Genomic DNA, 18571 nt, shown 5'->3' on the forward strand with positions numbered 1-18571 from the left:
GCTCGTTCACAGTCGTTCGGTGGTGTCACACGCTACGATATCTCTAAAGATGTCGAATGTGCGTCACGAATTTTGTGACCCCCAACGACATATCGTTAGATATATCGTCCCGTATAACGGGGCCTTTAAACATCAGGATTGATTGTTGCTCGGACCACACTGTCATGCACGTGGCAGTCTGCACTTCCCCTCTTCTGACTGAGCATTGACTTTCAAGATGTCAATCTGTATAGAGTCTGGTATGAGCGGGGGCAGCTTTCTCAGCTCAGCTACATGGCTAAATCTAAAATTTGCACCCAATAATCTAATTGATATATTGTTGGATTCAGGGTGTCTGCTATCTCATCTGAGAGCAGCATGATGTAGACAAAAAGCTGCTGACAGATTTTAATTGGGGTCCTGGTGCTGAGACCCCCACAGATCACGAATACTGCACAGTGGAACTATTCACTACTCTCCTCATAGACTGACGACTGCTTCCCTAGAATCCTCTTCAGTCTGGGAGGAGAGACTGAGACTGTTCCTCAGTTTTAGTGATCACTGGAGGTCTCTGTACCACAACCCAAAGCAAACATGACTTCCCTGTGGTTGCCCTTTTAAAGGGATTGTTTGTGCCATGTCCCCTAAGTTATGGTGTTGTTTTGGTAAAGTTTGGGTAACTCAAAGATTCCTTTTATTAATTTGGGACTTAAAACCTTTTATGCTTATGACCAACTCTACAGCCTTCTGTGCTGGAGCTAGATAATGCACATTCTGCCCATCTGTTCTATACTGGTTTTCACTGAATGTCATATCTGATAATGAGTGTTATGCCACTTACATACAATGTTAATTTGTTCTTATGTTTCCTAAATTTAGTACGACCGACCCTTTGAGGATGATATTGTTGTGAGCATGGAAGATCTGGCTTATGACACCCCCAGAGGTAAGCAAAGTTTTTGTGCTTTAAAAAAAATAAATAAATGAAAAAAAGTTTTATTTTGGGGGGGTCCAATTTCATCTTTACCATTTTTCACTATGTTTATAATTGATGCAACATTTATTGATATGTAATAACATTATAGGATTGCATTTTAAAGGGAACCTGTCACCAGAACGTTCGCTATTAAACTAAAAGAATCCTCTTCTGCAGCTCCTGGGCTGCATTCTAGAAAGGTTCATCTTGCTACTGGCCCCCCTTTCAGACCTAATAACAACTTTATAAAATATTACCTTTTGCTATGGTAATGAGGTTTGCTGGCCCCGTGGGCGGGCTGTATTTTACCTGTTATCCCACCTCCTGCCACTGTTTGCCGTCCCCCAGTGTTCATTTACATAGATGAGGCCGCCGCCCTCATGTTCCGCACAGTACTCCTGGAGTCTCACGCATGCGCAGCAGGACTGAGCACTGTTTTCAAATCGCGAGCGCCGTTGATGTTATTGCGCAGGCTCGAGATTATAGGTGGGTACTTGGATGACGCTGGTGATGACATTCACAGCGCCGCCCATAATCTCGCGCCTGCACAATAACATCACCGGCGCTCGCGATTTGAAAACAGTGCTCAGTCCCGCGATAGTGCCACTGCGCATGCGCGAGACTCCAGGAGCACTGTGCGGAACATGAGGGCGGCGGCCTCATCTGTGGAAATGAACACTGGGGGACGGCAAACAGCAGCAGGAGGGGGGATAACAGACAAAATACAACCCACCCACGGGGCCAGCAAACTTCATTACCATAGCAAAAAGGTAATTTCTCTATCGCTTTCATTGGGGGACACAGGACCATGGGTGTATGCTGCTGTGACTAGGAGGCTGACACTAAGTAGAGATAAAAAAAAGTTAGCTCCTCCCTAGCAGTGTACACCCTGAGCCGGAGGCGGATCTATGCCAGTTTTTTGCAGTGTCGTAGGAGGCTGAATTGGGCCCATATCTCTGTGGGCCAACCTCAGCCTAGGCTATTCCTATTCGTTTTTTTTGTGCTATACGGCGCCGCTCAGCCTTCTCATCTTTCTAGGTTTTCTTTGTCGCTCCATTGGGAGACCCAGACAATTGACAATTGGGTGTATAGGCTATGCCTCCGGAGGCCGCACAAAGTATTACACTTAAAAGTGTTAAGCCCCTCCCCTTCTGCCTATACACCCCCCGTGCTCCCACGGGCTCCTCAGTTTTTTGCTTTGTGCGAAGGAGGTCAGACACGCACGCACAGCTCCACAGATTGGTCAGCAGCAGCTGCTGACTATATCGGATGGAAGAAAAGTGGGCCCATATAGGGCCCCCAGCATGCTCCCTTCTCACCCCACTCTTGTCGGCGGTGTAGTTAAGGTTGAGGTATCCATTGCGGGTACGGAGGCTGGAGCCCACATGCTGCTTTCCTTCCCCATCCCCCTCAGGGCTCTGGTGAAGTGGGATCCTATCGGTCTCCAGGCACTGAGACCGTGCTTCATCCACAACTCCTGGGAGACTGCTGGATAGGAGCCGGGTATCGTTCAGGGACATGGCCCTGCTACTTGGAGGTACTCTGTGTCCCCGTGGGGACCGCGCACAGCAACACTCCAGCATTGCTGGGTGTGCTAGTGCACCGGGGACCGCGGCGCTGACCGGGTTAATATGTGCCATTACACACTCAGCGCTGCTGAGTGTGTTTATGTATAGGGACTGCCGCACTAACCGCCGCTGCCAGGGAAACACTGCGGCGCGGCTGGGACTTGTAGTGCGCCGGGGACTTTCGCGCCGGCCGCGCTTTTACAGCGGCCGCGTTTATTACTAGAGTCCCCGGCTTTTTGCGGCCTAGTTTCCTTTCCTCCCGCCCACAGCCCTGACAGGCAGGGGAAGGGCGGGACGCTGCACAGAACGAGCAGCACTGAGGGCTGGAGCATGCTTTGCATACTCCCCTCCCCTCACTGTGCACAGTGCAGGCACCAGCTCCCGCACTTTCTGAGCCACGCCCACGGCTCCCACCTCTCCTCAGGACGCCGGCAGCCATTCCTGTCAGCTCCTTGGACGCTACAGAGGGGGACAAAGTCTGGGAGACTCAGGCAGGGACTCTGGTGGCCTCACAACCGCTTTAAGCGGGTGGTAAGCAGCACCTGTGGTGCTAGCCCCATTGTGCAGTAGTGTAACATTATATGTTTATGGTATACATATTTTACACTGTATGGTGCACAGTTGATTTCTGGCTATATACCCTATTGTGTTACTCAGGGAAGATAATAGCATGGCGCCCACGAAAGGCAGGGGTGCCAAAACACAGGCTTATTATGCTGCCTGCGCCGCATGTATGACCCCGCTACCGGCAGGTTCCACTGACCCTCATTGTGTGCACTGTTCGGCCCCTGTGGCACTTACTCAGCTAGAGCCTCTGTTAAGGGGGGCCCAGGGGGAGCCACCTGCTGACACTGTTCAGGTGACGGGGACAGAGTTTGCAAAACTCTCTGAGACTATGGCTAAGATACTAGAAGCCTTGCAGTCCAGGCCGGTATCTCAGCACAGGGACTCTGTTGAATCTTTGTCCCCTGGCCCACCTCAGTTGGACCAACAATGTCCTCCTGGGGTGTCTCATGGATCCCAGGCTGAGGGTTCTGACACAGACCCCGGCCCCAGACCGACTAAGCGAGCTCGCTTGACAATTCCCTTGACATCCTCATATTGTTCAGGGTCTCAGCGGGGGGAATCTCTAGTTGATGATGCGGACACAGCTGATCAGGATTCTGATCCTGAGGCCGCTCTCAATCTTGATACTCCGGACGGGGACGCCATAGTGAACGACCTTATTGCGTCCATCAATCGTATGTTGGATATTTCTCCCTCAGCTCCTCCGGTGGAGGAGTCAGCTTCACAGCAGGAGAAATTCCGTTTCAGGTTTCCCAAGCGTACACCGAGTATGTTTCTGGACCACTCTGATTTCAGAGAGGCAGTCCAGAATCACCATGCTTGTCCAGATAAGCGTTTTTCTAAGCGCCTTAAGGATACACGTTATCCCTTTCCCCCTGACGTGGTCAAAAGTTGGACTCAGTGTCCCAAAGTGGATCCTCCAATCTCCAGACTGGCAGCTAGATCCATACTTGCAGTGGAAGACGGGGCTTCACTCAAAGATGCCACTGACAGGCAGATGGAGCTCTGGTTGAAATCCATCTATGAAGCTATCGGCGCTTCTTTTGCCCCAGCATTCGCAGCCGTATGGGCGCTGTAAGCTATCTCAGCAGGTCAAGCGCAAATCGACGCACCCACACGCACGTCCGCGCCACAGGTGGCGTCCATAACCACACAGACTTCGGCATTTGCGTCTTACGCTATTAATGCTGTTCTGGACTCTGCGAGCCGTACGGCGGTTGCAGCCGCCAATTCGGTGGTACTCCGCAGGGCCTTGTGGCTACGGGAATGGAAGGCAGATTCTGTTTCCAAAAAGCGCTTAACCAGTTTGCCAATTTCTGCCAACCGATTGTTTGGCGAGCGTTTGGATGAAATCATCAAACAATCCAAGGGAAAGGATACATCCTTACCCCAGCCCAAACCGAAAATACCCCAACAGAGGAGGGGGCAGTCGAGTTTTCGGTCCTTTCGGGGCGTGGGCAGGTCCCAATTCTCCTCGTCCACAAGGCCTCAGAAAGATCAAAGGAACTCTGATGCATGGCGGTCTAAGTCACGTCCTAAAAAGGCCACCGGAGGTGCCGCTACCAAAGCGGTTTCCTCATGACTTTCGGCCTCCCCACTCCGCATCTTCGGTCGGTGGCAGGCTCTCCCGCTTTTGCGACACCTGGCTGCCACGGGTAAAAGACCGTTGGGTGAGAGACATTCTGTCTCACGGTTACAAGATAGAGTTCACCTCTCGTCCCCCGACTCAATTCTTCAGGTCATCCCCGCCTCCCGAGCGAGCCGAGGCTCTTCTGCAGGCGCTGGGCACTCTGAAGGCAGAAGGAGTGGTGGTCCCTGTTCCTATTCAGCAACAGGGTCACGGTTTTTACTCCAACTTGTTTGTGGTCCCAAAGAAGGACGGGTCTTTCCGTCCTGTCCTGGACCTGAAACTTCTCAACAAACACGTAAAGACCAGGCGGTTCCGGATGGAATCCCTCCGCTCCGTCATCGCCTCAATGTCCCAAGGAGATTTCCTTGCATCGATCGATATCAAGGATGCATATCTCCACGTACCGATTGCTCCAGAGCACCAGCGCTTCTTGCGCTTCGCCATAGAAAACGAACACCTGCAGTTCGTGGCACTGCCGTTCGGCCTGGCAACAGCCCCACGGGTTTTCACCAAGGTGATGGCTACTGTAGTAGCGGTCCTCCACTCTCAGGGTCACTCGGTGATCCCGTACTTGGACGATCTGTTGATCAAGGCACCCTCTCTAGAGGCATGCCAACACAGCCTCGACGCTACCCTGGAGACTCTCCAGAGTTTCGGGTGGATCATCAATTTTCCAAAGTCAAATCTGACACCGGCCCAATCGCTGACATATCTTGGCATGGAGTTTCATACCCTCTCAGCGATAGTGAAGCTTCCACTGATCAAGCAGCGGTCACTACAGACAGGGGTACAATCTCTCCTTCAAGGCCAGTCACACCTCTTGAGGCGCCTCATGCACTTCCTGGGGAAGATGGTGGCAGCAATGGAGGCAGTTCCGTTCGCGCAGTTTCACCTGCGTCCACTTCAATGGGACATCCTACGCAAATGGGACAGGAAGCCGACGTCCCTCGACAGGAACGTCTCCCTCTCTCAGGCGACCAAAGCTTCCCTTCGGTGGTGGCTTCTTCCCACTTCATTATCGAAGGGGAAATCCTTCCTACCCCCATCCTGGGAAGTGGTCACGACGGACGCGAGTCTGTCAGGGTGGGGAGCGGTTTTTCTCCACCACAGGGCTCAGGGTACGTGGACCCAGCAAGAGTCCTCGCTTCAGATCAATGTTCTGGAAATACGGGCAGTGTATCTTGCCCTGAAGGCGTTCCAGCAGTGGCTGGAAGGCAAGCAGATCAGAATTCAGTCGGACAATTCCACAGCGGTGGCATACATCAATCACCAAGGCGGCACACGCAGTCGGCAAGCCTTCCAGGAAGTCCGGCGGATTTTGATGTGGGTGGAAGCCACGGCCTCCACCATCTCTGCAGTTCACATTCCAGGCGTGGAAAACTGGGAAGCAGACTATCTCAGTCGCCAGGGCATGGACACAGGGGAATGGTCCCTTCACCCGGACGTGTTTCAGGAGATCTGTTGCCGCTGGGGGGTGCCGGACGTCGACCTCATGGCGTCCCGGCACAACAACAAGGTACCGGTGTTCATGGCACGGTCTCAAGATCCCAGAGCTCTAGCGGCAGACGCCTTAGTTCAGGATTGGTCGCAGTTTCAGCTCCCTTATGTGTTTCCTCCGCTGGCACTGTTGCCCAGAGTGTTACGCAAGATCAGGGCCGACTGCCGCCGCGTCATCCTCGTCGCTCCAGACTGGCCGAGGCGGTCGTGGTACCCGGATCTGTGGCATCTCACGGTCGGCCAACCGTGGGCACTACCAGACCGACCAGACTTGCTATCTCAAGGGCCGTTTTTCCATCTGAATTCTGCGGCCCTCAACCTGACTGTGTGGCCATTGAGTCCTGGATCCTAGCGTCTTCAGGGTTATCTCAAGACGTCATTGCCACTATGAGACAGGCTAGGAAACCAACGTCCGCCAAGATCTACCACAGGACGTGGAAAATTTTCCTGTCGTGGTGCTCTGCTCAGGGTTTTTCTCCCTGGCCTTTTGCCTTGCCCACTTTTCTGTCCTTCCTTCAATCTGGACTGGAAAAGGGTTTGTCGCTCGGCTCCCTTAAGGGACAAGTCTCAGTGCTCTCTGTGTTTTTCCAGAAGCGCCTAGCCAGACTTCCACAGGTACGCACGTTCCTGCAGGGGGTTTGTCACATCGTTCCTCCTTACAAGCGGCCGTTAGAACCCTGGGATCTGAACAGGGTGCTGCTGGTTCTTCAGAAACCACCATTCGAGCCAATGAGAGATATTTCTCTCTCACGCCTTTCGCAGAAAGTGGTTTTTCTAGTAGCAGTCACTTCACTTCGGAGAGTGTCTGAGCTAGCAGCGCTGTCATGCAAAGCTCCTTTCCTGGTTTTTCACCAGGACAAGGTGGTTCTGCGTCCGGTTCCGGAATTTCTCCCTAAGGTGGTATCCCCCTTTCATCTCAATCAGGATATCTCCTTACCTTCTTTTTGTCCTCATCCAGTTCACCAATGTGAAAAGGATTTGCACTTGTTAGATCTGGTGAGAGCACTCAGACTCTACATTTCTCGTACGGCGCCCCTGCGCCGCTCGGATGCACTCTTTGTCCTTGTCGCTGGCCAGCGTAAAGGGTCACAGGCTTCCAAATCAACCTTGGCTCGGTGGATCAAGGAGCCAATTCTCGAAGCCTACCGTTCGGCTGGGCTTCCGGTTCCCTCAGGGCTGAAGGCCCATTCTACCAGAGCCGTGGGCGCGTCCTGGGCTTTGAGGCACCAGGCTACGGCTCAGCAGGTGTAAATAATTCACAAGTTTTGCCTACTGTAACATACTTCCACCACCGAGGTGGTAAAGCTTCTATTACAATTAAATCACACAAAAATCTGTTATGGGTATACAGATATTAAAGAAGCTCAAAGAAGCCAATAATAATAAAAATACTTTTTATTTATTATTTATTAAAAATACATATATGAAAAAACTCCACTATATAGTACCCAAGGACTAGGTTAACAGGTCAGAAGGTTTAATTAATAGTCCCACATTAACATATGGATTCAAGGCTTCATAGTGCCCTATAGTTGATTATATATAAGGCTAAAATAAAATTCAGACCTCCGTTTTCCCAAATGCAGAACCAATTGCATAAACCATAATCATAGCAGCATACTGTGTGGTGACCAATAGCTGGGTGCAAAGTACCAAATACCAATTCTCTAGGTCACTAAGGGATTCTCAGTTAGCATTAATGTGTATCCTGCTATGTGGGCATACAACCGGAGCACCATTCCAATAAGGTTACCCCATAATGCACCGCATAGCTAATCAGTAAGGATAGTAACCCTTAATCCCCCAGGGAGACCACTAGCATGCATTACCTGTTAGAAGACCTGATATCCACGTCCTGCGACCCCATTTCTTCATGCAGCGCAGGAGCGCTCTGCAGCGTTCCCCAAGCTCCCCAGCGCTTCCCCCCTGGTGTCTCCCAGAGGCAGACTGGACTCACCGGCAGCCGCAGCATCAGAGGATGGGGCCGTGGATCAGAGCGACGCCGCCAGGACGCAGGTAGGATCTTCTCCGCGCGCAGCGCTGCGCTCCCGGCGGCCGCTCAGTAATTTAGCCCCCGGCTTCGGGCCTACCTCAGGCTGGAGCGACCGCCCCCCTGTTTGCGCGCGCGCTTTTCCGGCCACCCCCCCCTCTCCTTCTGCCCGGAGACAGCCAGCTCAGTCCTGCAGCACGCCCCCCCATTCCTCCCAGCGTCCCCTACGATGCAGGATCCATGGGGAGGATCACAGCTGCAGCGCAGGAGCGCTCAGCAAATCCAGGCTTCCCCAGCGTTTACTTTTTCCCTGGGCCCAGGCAGGGGATCGTGGTGACCACAGCACAGTAGCGCTCGGCAGTTCTCCCCAGGCACCTTTCCGGCAGGCAGGATGGGGCCGAGGATCACAGCGACGCCGGCACAACGCAGGTAAGACTCCTCTGCGCTGCGCTCCCGGCGGGCCGCCCACTACTCTAGCCTCCTGTTTCGGCCTGCCTCAGGCCTTCAGTCCTCCGCCTCCCCGTTTACGCGCGCGTCTTTTTTTCCCAAGCTGTACCCCTGCATTTCCTGCCCGGTCCTAAGCCGGCCTGCCCCCCCTACTGTAAAAAAAAAAAATGAATGAAGGGCTGCGTTTTTTCTCCAGCAATGCTGTCCCCGCAGTTTCTGAGACCTCTGCTGACCTTAACCCTAGCCTCTCCATCCAAACCGGGGCCCCTTTATAGTTTCTTATGCATGCACAGCCTGCTAGGTAAATTCCTCCCAAGCCAGGCTACGCCCCCCGCTCGGCTTGCACCCCAAACCATCCTGTCACCTCCAGCACCCGAGCTCCGCTGCGCTCCCTTACCCCGAGTGGTAGACCCCCTATCCCAGTCTGTGGACTCTCTGCCAAGGGCGTCTATGACCATCGCGCAGGCGTTGCAGTCGCTCCCTCCGCCCGGGACATGCTCCCCCGGTCCAGCTGGCTCTGGACTGTAGTCGGTCTGATCCAGACCTACTACTGGAGCGCAGAAGGGGACCGGCTGGGCCTCCTCTCAACCCCTCCCAGAGATCTCTATCACCTCCAGGCCCCGAGTGCTCCTCGTCTCCGCGACCGGCCGACCTTTTCTCAGGAGAAGAGTCGGATGCAGCCTCGATGCTGATTCCAGATCAGAGGGCTGATGTCAGAGGTAGGGTGGATAGTCCGGTCAAAGTGGTAAGTCATACACAAAAGCCCCAGACGGGCTCCGTGACTACCCAGTGCTTGCATGTCTCCTTCTAACTGGTTAAACGGGCACACAGGCAATTCGGTAACCATTCAGACTTTGCTGAAATTCTATACAAGTACAGATGACAACCGGTCAAGATATTCAACAATGGTAGGTCGTTTGATTTACTTTTCCCCTTCCCTGAGGCTCCCAGGAAGTAATGGGCAGGCTCGCCTATGGTCGTCCTTCGTTTTTTTTCCGTCTGTCATCTTCCAGTACTATCTTCCCCGCACGGGGCATCGTTCCAAGACGCCACGGATCAAAACACCGAGAGAGTTGCCTGTTCAGTTTTTTCTTCACACGGCAGGCACGGTTCCCCTACCGCCTTCGCCGCCATCCGGCTGGCAGCATCCATGATGTCCTGGGACGATAACCTCCACAACGGTCTTCGCGCGGGATCGAGCAATCCGAAGTTCACAACATGGCTACACAGATTGCTCTAGTGGATGAGTACATACTCATCGCAGCTCTGTCAGCAACCAACTGCGCACTGCAGTCGGCTAGCAGCAAGGGGGGCCATCTGTCGGGCGATCTGGCTCAGCCTGGTATGCGGACGCGGCTTCTAGGATATCACTTACAGCCCCTCCCCTTTACAAAAGGTCGTCTGTTTGGGGACTGGCTGGATCAGATTATCGACGAGATCACAGGAGCTTCGGTTCCACACACACAAGAAAACCAGGTCCCCGCAGAGGAACAGGAAGATTCTGTCCCTCAATACATACCTTTTCGGGCATGTCTCAGCCACGCCAGCCGTCAAAGACGACGTCCGGATCACAGCGCTATCCCGCTAGATGACTCTTGTCGTCGTGCGCGGGCGCAGACCTGGTTGAGGTGGGCCTGTATCATCTCAATCAAGTCTGGCGGACTTGGATCACGGACGCCTGGGTCGGAGAGATGCTGGTCGCAGGGTACACAATAGAGTTGTTCCGCAAGTCTATCGTCGGACATACGGGGCACACCTAATTTGCCAACAGAACAGATGTTTCCTGCGTTTCGCAATAGCAGACGATCATTTTTGGTGATTCCGTACCTGGACACCTTGCCGATCAGGGGTTCTTCTTTTTGGCGACTGTCTCCTAAGTGTTCAGGTCACCATCGATATCCTGTCCCGACTCGGCTAGCTCATCAATCAGAAGAAGCCCTCTCTGACCCCGGCCAGCAGGATTACCTGTCTAGGCATGGAGTTCGATACCATCCAAGGATGCGTGTCCCTCCAAAGAGACCTCCAGATCCTCCGTCACTCCAAGCTGGAGAGTCCTCAGTCGGATGGTGGCGGCAATAGAGGCGGTTCCGTTTACCGCTTCCACCTTCGTCTCCTGCAGCTGACTTGGTCGAACAGATGGGACAATTCTCTATTCACCTTGAATCGCAGGATCCAATTGTCTCCGGGAACCCGCTGCTCGCTTCTATGGTGGGCCAGCGGCCCTCATCGGTCCAGAGGAATGTTCTTCATACCAGTACACTGGCAGGCAGTCACCACGCTGACTGGGGAGCGGTGTTCCGAACCACACGGCTCACGGTCGGTGGTCCTCCCAGGAGAGCCGTCTGCCTATCAATTCTTTTTTAGGGATCAGAGTTTTTTCTCCGAGCCCTACAGATTTTTCAGCCCTTCATACAAGAATCGCCATCCAGGATCCAGTCGGACATCACCTGGGCGGAACAAGGAGCGTCATGGCGATGACATAGGTGAATAAGATCTTACAGTGGGCATGACCTCACCTCTCCAGAATTTGTCCGCAATCATTTTTCCGCCGTGGAGAATTGGACAGCAGACAATATCAGCAAGGTCTGGCGGCAGGCCGAATGACCCCTCAACAGAGAGGCTTTCGAATGGATCTGCCTAAGATGAGGTATTCCGAATGTGGACCTGATGCCCTCTCGATTCAACAATCAAGTCACACAGGTCATCTCCCTTTACCACGACCGGCAAGCGCCAGGAGTCGACGCTTGCATACCTCTGGGGAATCAGTTTTCAGGTTTCCCTTCATTCTTCTTCCGCTTCCACTGATCCCAAGAGTCCTCAGGAAACTCAGGGGGGTATCCCAGTGTCTCTCATTGCCATGGATTGACCCAGGCAAGCGTTGTTCGCAGAGCTCACGCAGCTTATCAGACACCCCATGGTAGCTTCCAGATCGTCTGAACTTCCTGTTGTAAAGTCCTCTTTTCCATCAATGTTTAGGGGGTTCTCGTTTCCACCGCATGGCTGTGGAACCATGACTACTAGCCCAGGCAGGCTTTATCCCACAGGTGATACAGACTATGGTCAGAACTCAGAAGTCTCCATCTTCAAACAGCTACTACCACACCAGAAAGGCCTTCTTTCAAGAGTGTGAGTTCAACGTCAGCTCATCTCCACTGGTTCTGTCACTCCCAGCGTTACTGGCCTTCCCACAGTCAGGCTTACAGGCGGGCTCTCGCTAGCAACCTTCAAAGGGCAGGTGGCGGCTCGATCTGTCTTTCCAGAGAAATCTTGCATCTCGGCCGCAAGTCAGGCCGTTCATCCAAGGAATCGAGCATCTGGCACCTCTAGATCGTTTCCCGCTAGAACCATGAGACCTCCAGCTGGCTGTAGTGTCTCTTCAATTAGCCCTGTTCGATCCTCAATCTCACGCCTATCTGGGAAGGTGGTTTTTGTTGATGGCAGTCACTTCAATCAGTGGAAGGTCTGAACGGTCAGCCCTCTCATGCGGGTCTCTTTTTTCTTGTTTCCACCAAGACAAGGTTGTTTGGCACCCATCTCAGGTTTTTTCCTAACGAAAGTAGTATCTGAATGTGGTGATCGTGCTTCCATCCTTCGGTCCAGCCTCCATTCGATCCTCGGAGAGGTCACGGCTTACATCGGATCTAGTGCGAGCTCGGAGGAGTTACGTTTCGAGATCCGCGCCCTTCTGCAACTCAGACGACCTATTCGTCCTGCCTACTGGGCCCAGGAGGGGCATGCCGGCGTCCAGGGCTACCATTGCAAGTTGGATCAGGCCGACCATATCAGAGGCCTGCAGGATTAGAGTCAGGTTTTTCTCCGAGGGGTGTAAAAGCCTTTCCTCCTGTACAATTGTGGCGTCTAGGACAATCAGACGCAGGCGTCAGCCGAGCAAGTCTACAGAGCCGCCGCGTGGTCAAGCTTTTCATACCTTTCTTTGTCGCTCCATTGGGAGACCCAGACAATTGAGTGTATAGGCTATGCCTCCGGAGGCCGCACAAAGTATTACACTAAAAGTGTAAAGCCCCTCCCCTTCTGCCTATACACCCCCCGTGCTCCCACGGGCTCCTCAGTTTTTTGCTTTGTGCGAAGGAGGCAGACATGCACGCATAGCTCCACAGATTAGTCAGCAGCAGCTGCTGACTATGTCGGATGGAAGAAAAGAGGGCCCTTAACAGGGCCCCCAGCATGCTCCCTTCTCACCCCACTGTGTCGGCGGTGTTGTTAAGGTTGAGGTATCCATTGCGGGTACGGAGGCTGGAGCCCACATGCTGTTTTCCTTCCCCATCCCCCTTAGGGCTCTGGGTGAAGTGGGATCCTATCGGTCTCCAGGCACTGAGTCCGTGCTCCATCCACAGCCCCTGGGGATTCTGCTGGATAAGGAGCCGAGTATCGTCAGGGACATGGCCCTGCTACTTTGAGGTACTCTGTGTCCCCGTGGGGACCGCGCACAGAAACACTCCAGCATTGCTGGGTGTGTTAGTGCGCCGGGGACCGCGGCGCTGACCGCACTTGTGCCATCACACGCTGCAGCGTGGCTGGGTGTGTAGTGTATTGGGGACTACCGCGCTGACCGCCGCTGCCATTGTTATACATGCGGCGCGGCTGGGACTGTTAGTGCGCCGGGGACATCCGCGCCGACCGCGCTTATACGGCGGCCGCGCTTATAACTATAGTCCCCGGCTTCTGCGGCCTAGTCTCATTCTCTTCCCGCCCCCAGGCCTGCCAGTCAGGGGAAGGGCGGGACGCTGTACAGAATGTCAGCACTGAGGGCTGGAGCATGCTTTGCATACTCCTCCCCCCTCACTGTGCACAGTGGGGCACCAGTTTCCCGCACTTTCTAGGGCACGCCCACGGCCCCCTCCTCTCCTCAGGACGCCGGCAGCCATTCCTGTCAGCTCTTCTGACGCTGGAGAGGGGAGACAAGCTCTGGGAGACCCAGGCAGGGATTCTGGTGGCCACACAACCGCTTTGAGCGGCCGGTAAGCAGCACCTCAGGTGCTGGCCCCACTTGTGCAGAAGTGTACTTATAGATTATATGATTATAGGCTATACTTTACACTGTATAGTGCACGGTTGATTTTTGGCTATATACCCTCCTGGGTTGCTCAGGGGAGACAACAGCATGGCGCCCACAAGAAGCAGGGGTGCCAAAACACAGGCTTACTATGCTGCCTGCGCCGCATGTACGGCTTCACTACCGGCAGGTTCCACTGACCCTCATTGTGTGCACTGCTCGGCCCCTGTGGCACTTACTCAGCCGGAGCCTCTGCTAAGGGTGGCCCAGGGGGAACCACCTGCTAACACTGTCCAGGTGACAGGGACGGAGTTTACAGTTTTTACTGAAAGGCTTTCTGAGACTATGGCTAAGATACTAGAAGATTTGCAGTCCAGACCGGTATCTCAGACCATGGGCACTGTGGAATCATTGCCCCCTGGTTCCCCTCAGTTGGAACAACCATGTCCTCCCGGGGTGTCTCATAGATCCCAGGGTGAGGTCTCTGACACGGACCGCAGTCCCAGACCGCCTAAGCGAGCTCGCTGGGAAATTCCCTCGACATCATCACATTGTTCAGGGTCTCAGCGGGAGGACTCTCTGTATGGTGAAGCGGAGGTAGCTGATCAGGATTCTGATCCTGAGGCTGCTCTCAACCTTGATACTCCTGATGGGGACGCCATAGTGAATGATCTTATCGCGTCCATAAATCAAATGTTGGATATTTCTCCCTCAGCTCCTCCAGTAGAGGAGTCAGCTTCTCAGCAGGAGAAATTCCGTTTCAGGTTCCCCAAGCGAACAACGAGTATGTTTCTGGACCACTCTGACTTCAGAGAGGCAGTCCAGAAACACCGGGCTTGTCCAGATAAGCGTTTTTCTAAGCGCCTTAAGGATACACGTTATCCCTTCCCCCCTGACGTGGTCAAGGGCTGGACTCAGTGTCCCAAGGTGGATCCTCCAATCTCCAGACTGGCGGCTAGATCCATAGTTGCAGTTGAAGATGGGGCTTCACTCAAGGATGCCACTGACAGACAGATGGAGCTCTGGTTGAAATCCATCTATGAAGCTATCGGCGCGTCTTTTGCTCCAGCATTCGCAGCCGTATGGGCACTCCAAGCTATCTCAGCGGGTCAAGCGCAAATTGACGCACTCACACGTACGTCTGCGCCGCAAGTGGCTTCCATAACATTTCAAACGTCGGCATTTGCGTCCTACGCTATTAATGCTGTCCTGGACTCTGCGAGCCGTACGGCGGTTGCAGCCGACAATTCGGTGGCAATACGCAGGGCCTTGTGGCTACGGGAATGGAAGGCAGATTCGGCTTCCAAAAAAGTGCTTAACCGCTTTGCCATTTTCTGGCGACCGTTTGTTTGGTGAGAGATTGGATGAAATCATCAAGCATTGCAAGGGAAAGGAAACATCCTTACCCCAGGCCAAACCAAACTTACCCCAACAGAGGAGGGGACAGTCGAGGTTTCGGTCCTTTCGGGGTGCGGGCAGGTCCCAATTCTCCTCGTCCAAAAGGCCTCAGAAGGATCAGAGGAACTCCGATTCATGGCGGTCTAAGTCACGCCCTAAAAAGACCGCCGGAGGTGCCGCTACCAAGGCGGCTTCCTCATGACTTACGGCCACTTCACACCGCATCCTCGGTCGGTGGCAGGCTCGCCCGCTTTTGCGACACCTGGCTGCCACAGGTAAAAGACCGTTGGGTGAGAGACATTCTGTCTCACGGTTACAGGATAGAGTTCAGCTCTCATCCTCCGACTCGATTCTTCAGGACATCTCCGCCTCCCGAGCGAGCCGATGCTCTTTTGCAGGCGCTGGACACTCTGAAGGCAGAAGGAGTGGTGGTCCCTGTTCCTCTTCAGCAACAGGGTCACGGTTTTTACTCCAACTTGTTTGTGGTTCCAAAGAAGGACGGGTCTTTCCGTCCTGTCCTGGACCTAAAACTGCTCAACAAACACGTAAAGACCAGGCGGTTCCGGATGGAATCCCTCCGCTCCGTCATCGCCTCAATGTCTCAAGGAGATTTCCTTGCATCGATCGATATCAAAGATGCTTATCTCCACGTTCCGATTGCTCCAGAGCATCAGCGCTTTCTGCGCTTCGCCATAGGAGACGAACACCTTCAGTTCGTGGCACTGCCGTTCGGCCTGGCGACAGCCCCACGGGTTTTCACCAAGGTCATGGCTACAGTAGTCGCGGTCCTCCACTCTCATGGTCACTCGGTGATCCCTTACTTAGACGATCTGCTGGTCAAGGCTCCCTCTCAAGAGGCATGCCAGCACAGCCTCACCGCTACTCTGGAGACTCTCCAGAGTTTCGGGTGGATCATCAATTTTCCAAAGTCAAATCTGACACCGGCCCAATCGCTGACGTATCTTGGCATGGAGTTTCATACCCTCTCAGCGATAGTGAAGCTTCCGCTGAACAAGCAGCGTTCACTACAGACGGGGGTGCAATCTCTCCTTCAAGGTCAGTCACACCCCTTGAGGCGCCTCATGCACTTCCTGGGGAAGATGGTGGCAGCAATGGAGGCAGTTCCTTTCGCGCAGTTTCACCTGCGTCCTCTTCAATGGGACATCCTACGCAAATGGGACAGGAAGCCGACGTCCCTCGACAGGAACGTCTCCCTCTCTCAGGCAACCAAAGCTTCCCTTCGGTGGTGGCTTCTTCCCACTTCATTATCGAAGGGGAAATCCTTCCTACCCCCATCCTGGGCGGTGGTCACGACGGACGCGAGTCTGTCAGGGTGGGGAGCAGTCTTTCTCCACCACAGGGCTCAGGGTACGTGGACCCAGCAAGAGTCCTCACTTCAGATCAATGTTCTGGAGATCAGGGCAGTGTATCTTGCCCTGAAAGCGTTCCAGCAGTGGCTGGAAGGCAAGCAGATCCGAATTCAGTCGGACAACTCCACAGCGGTGGCTTACATCAACCACCAAGGAGGAACACGCAGTCGGCAAGCCTTCCAGGAAGTCCGGCGGATTTTGATGTGGGTGGAAGCCACGGCCTCCACCATCTCCGCAGTTCACATCCCAGGCGTGGAAAACTGGGAAGCAGATTTTCTCAGTCGCCAGGGCATGGACGCAGGGGAATGGTCCCTTCACCCGGACGTGTTTCAGGAGATCTGTTGCCGCTGGGGGATGCCGGACGTCGACCTAATGGCGTCCCGGCACAACAACAAGGTCACGGCATTCATGGCACGTTCTCACGATCACAGAGCTCTGGCGGCAGACGCCTTAGTTCAAGATTGGTCGCAGTTTCAACTCCCTTATGTGTTTCCACCTCTGGCACTGTTGCCCAGAGTGTTACGCAAGATCAGGGCCGACTGCCGCCGCGCCATCCTCGTCGCTCCAGACTGGCCAAGGAGGTCGTGGTACCCGGATCTGTGGCATCTCACGGTCGGCCAACCGTGGGCACTACCAGACCGACCAGACTTGCTGTCTCAAGGGCCGTTTTTCCATCTGAATTCTGCGGCCCTCAACCTGACTGTGTGGCCATTGAGTCCTGGATCCTAGCGTCTTCAGGATTATCCCAGGAGGTCATTGCCACTATGAGACAGGCTAGGAAACCAACGTCCGCCAGGATCTACCACAGGACGTGGAAAATATTCCTGTCATGGTGCTCTGCTCAGGGTTTTTCTCCCTGGCCATTTGCCTTGCCCACTTTCCTGTCCTTTCTTCAGTCCGGATTGGAAAAGGGTTTGTCACTCGGCTCCCTTAAGGGACAAGTCTCTGCGCTCTCTGTGTTTTTTCAGAAGCGCCTGGCCAGACTTCCACAGGTACGCACGTTCCTGCAGGGGGTTTGTCACATCGTTCCTCCTTACAAACGTCCGTTGGAACCCTGGGATCTGAACAGGGTGCTGATGGTTCTTCAGAAACCACCGTTCGAGCCAATGAGGGATATTTCTCTCGCACGCCTTTCGCAGAAAGTGGTTTTCCTAGTAGCAGTCACTTCACTTCGGAGAGTGTCTGAGCTGGCAGCTCTGTCATGCAAAGCCCCCTTCCTGGTGTTTCACCAGGACAAGGTGGTTCTGCGTCCGGTTCCGGAATTTCTCCCTAAGGTGGTATCCCCCTTTCATCTCAATCAGGATATCTCCTTACCCTCTTTTTGTCCTCATCCAGTTCACCAATGTGAAAAGGATTTGCACTTGTTAGATCTGGTGAGAGCACTCAGACTCTACATTTCTCGTACGGCGCCCCTGCGCCGCTCGGATGCACTCTTTGTCCTTGTCGCTGGCCAGCGTAAAGGGTCACAGGCTTCCAAATCAACCCTGGCTCGGTGGATCAAGGAACCAATTCTCGAAGCTTACCGTTCTGCTGGGCTTCCGGTTCCCTCAGGGCTGAAGGCCCATTCTACCAGAGCCGTGGGTGCGTCCTGGGCTTTGAGGCACCAGGCTACGGCTCAGCAGGTGTGTCAGGCGGCTACCTGGTCGAGCCTGCACACTTTCACGAAACACTATCAGGTGCATACCTATGCTTCGGCAGATGCCAGCCTAGGTAGGCGAGTCCTTCAGGCGGCAGTTGCCCACCTGTAGGACGGAGCCGTTACGGCTCTATTATGAGGTATTATTTACCCACCCAGGGACTGCTTTTGGACGTCCCAATTGTCTGGGTCTCCCAATGGAGCGACAAAGAAGAAGGGAATTTTGTTTACTTACCGTAAATTCCTTTTCTTCTAGCTCCAATTGGGAGACCCAGCACCCGCCCCTGTTTTTTTGTGTACACATGTTGTTCATGTTGAATGGTTTCAGTTCTCCGATATTCCTTCGGATTGAATTTACTTTAAACCAGTTTATAATTTTTTTCCTCCTTCTTGCTTTTGCACCAAAACTGAGGAGCCCGTGGGAGCACGGGGGGTGTATAGGCAGAAGGGGAGGGGCTTTACACTTTTAGTGTAATACTTTGTGCGGCCTCCGGAGGCA

General features: G+C 53.8%; 1 protein-coding gene across 2 annotated transcripts in view; it reads left to right on the forward strand.

Annotated features, from left to right (window-relative positions):
- Window positions 1-18571, forward strand: part of LOC142289848 (uncharacterized) — a 114376-nt gene that overhangs the window by 26454 nt on the left and 69351 nt on the right. For both annotated transcript variants that reach the window (XM_075333790.1, XM_075333791.1), the window contains exon 2: window positions 859-925. In XM_075333790.1, coding sequence (XP_075189905.1) covers window positions 859-925 — 67 coding nt within the window. The remainder of the gene's footprint in view (window positions 1-858; window positions 926-18571) is intronic.

The sequence above is a fragment of the Anomaloglossus baeobatrachus genome, chromosome 2 (genome assembly GCF_048569485.1).
Source record: "Anomaloglossus baeobatrachus isolate aAnoBae1 chromosome 2, aAnoBae1.hap1, whole genome shotgun sequence".
NCBI classification, from domain to species: Eukaryota; Metazoa; Chordata; class Amphibia; order Anura; family Aromobatidae; genus Anomaloglossus; species Anomaloglossus baeobatrachus.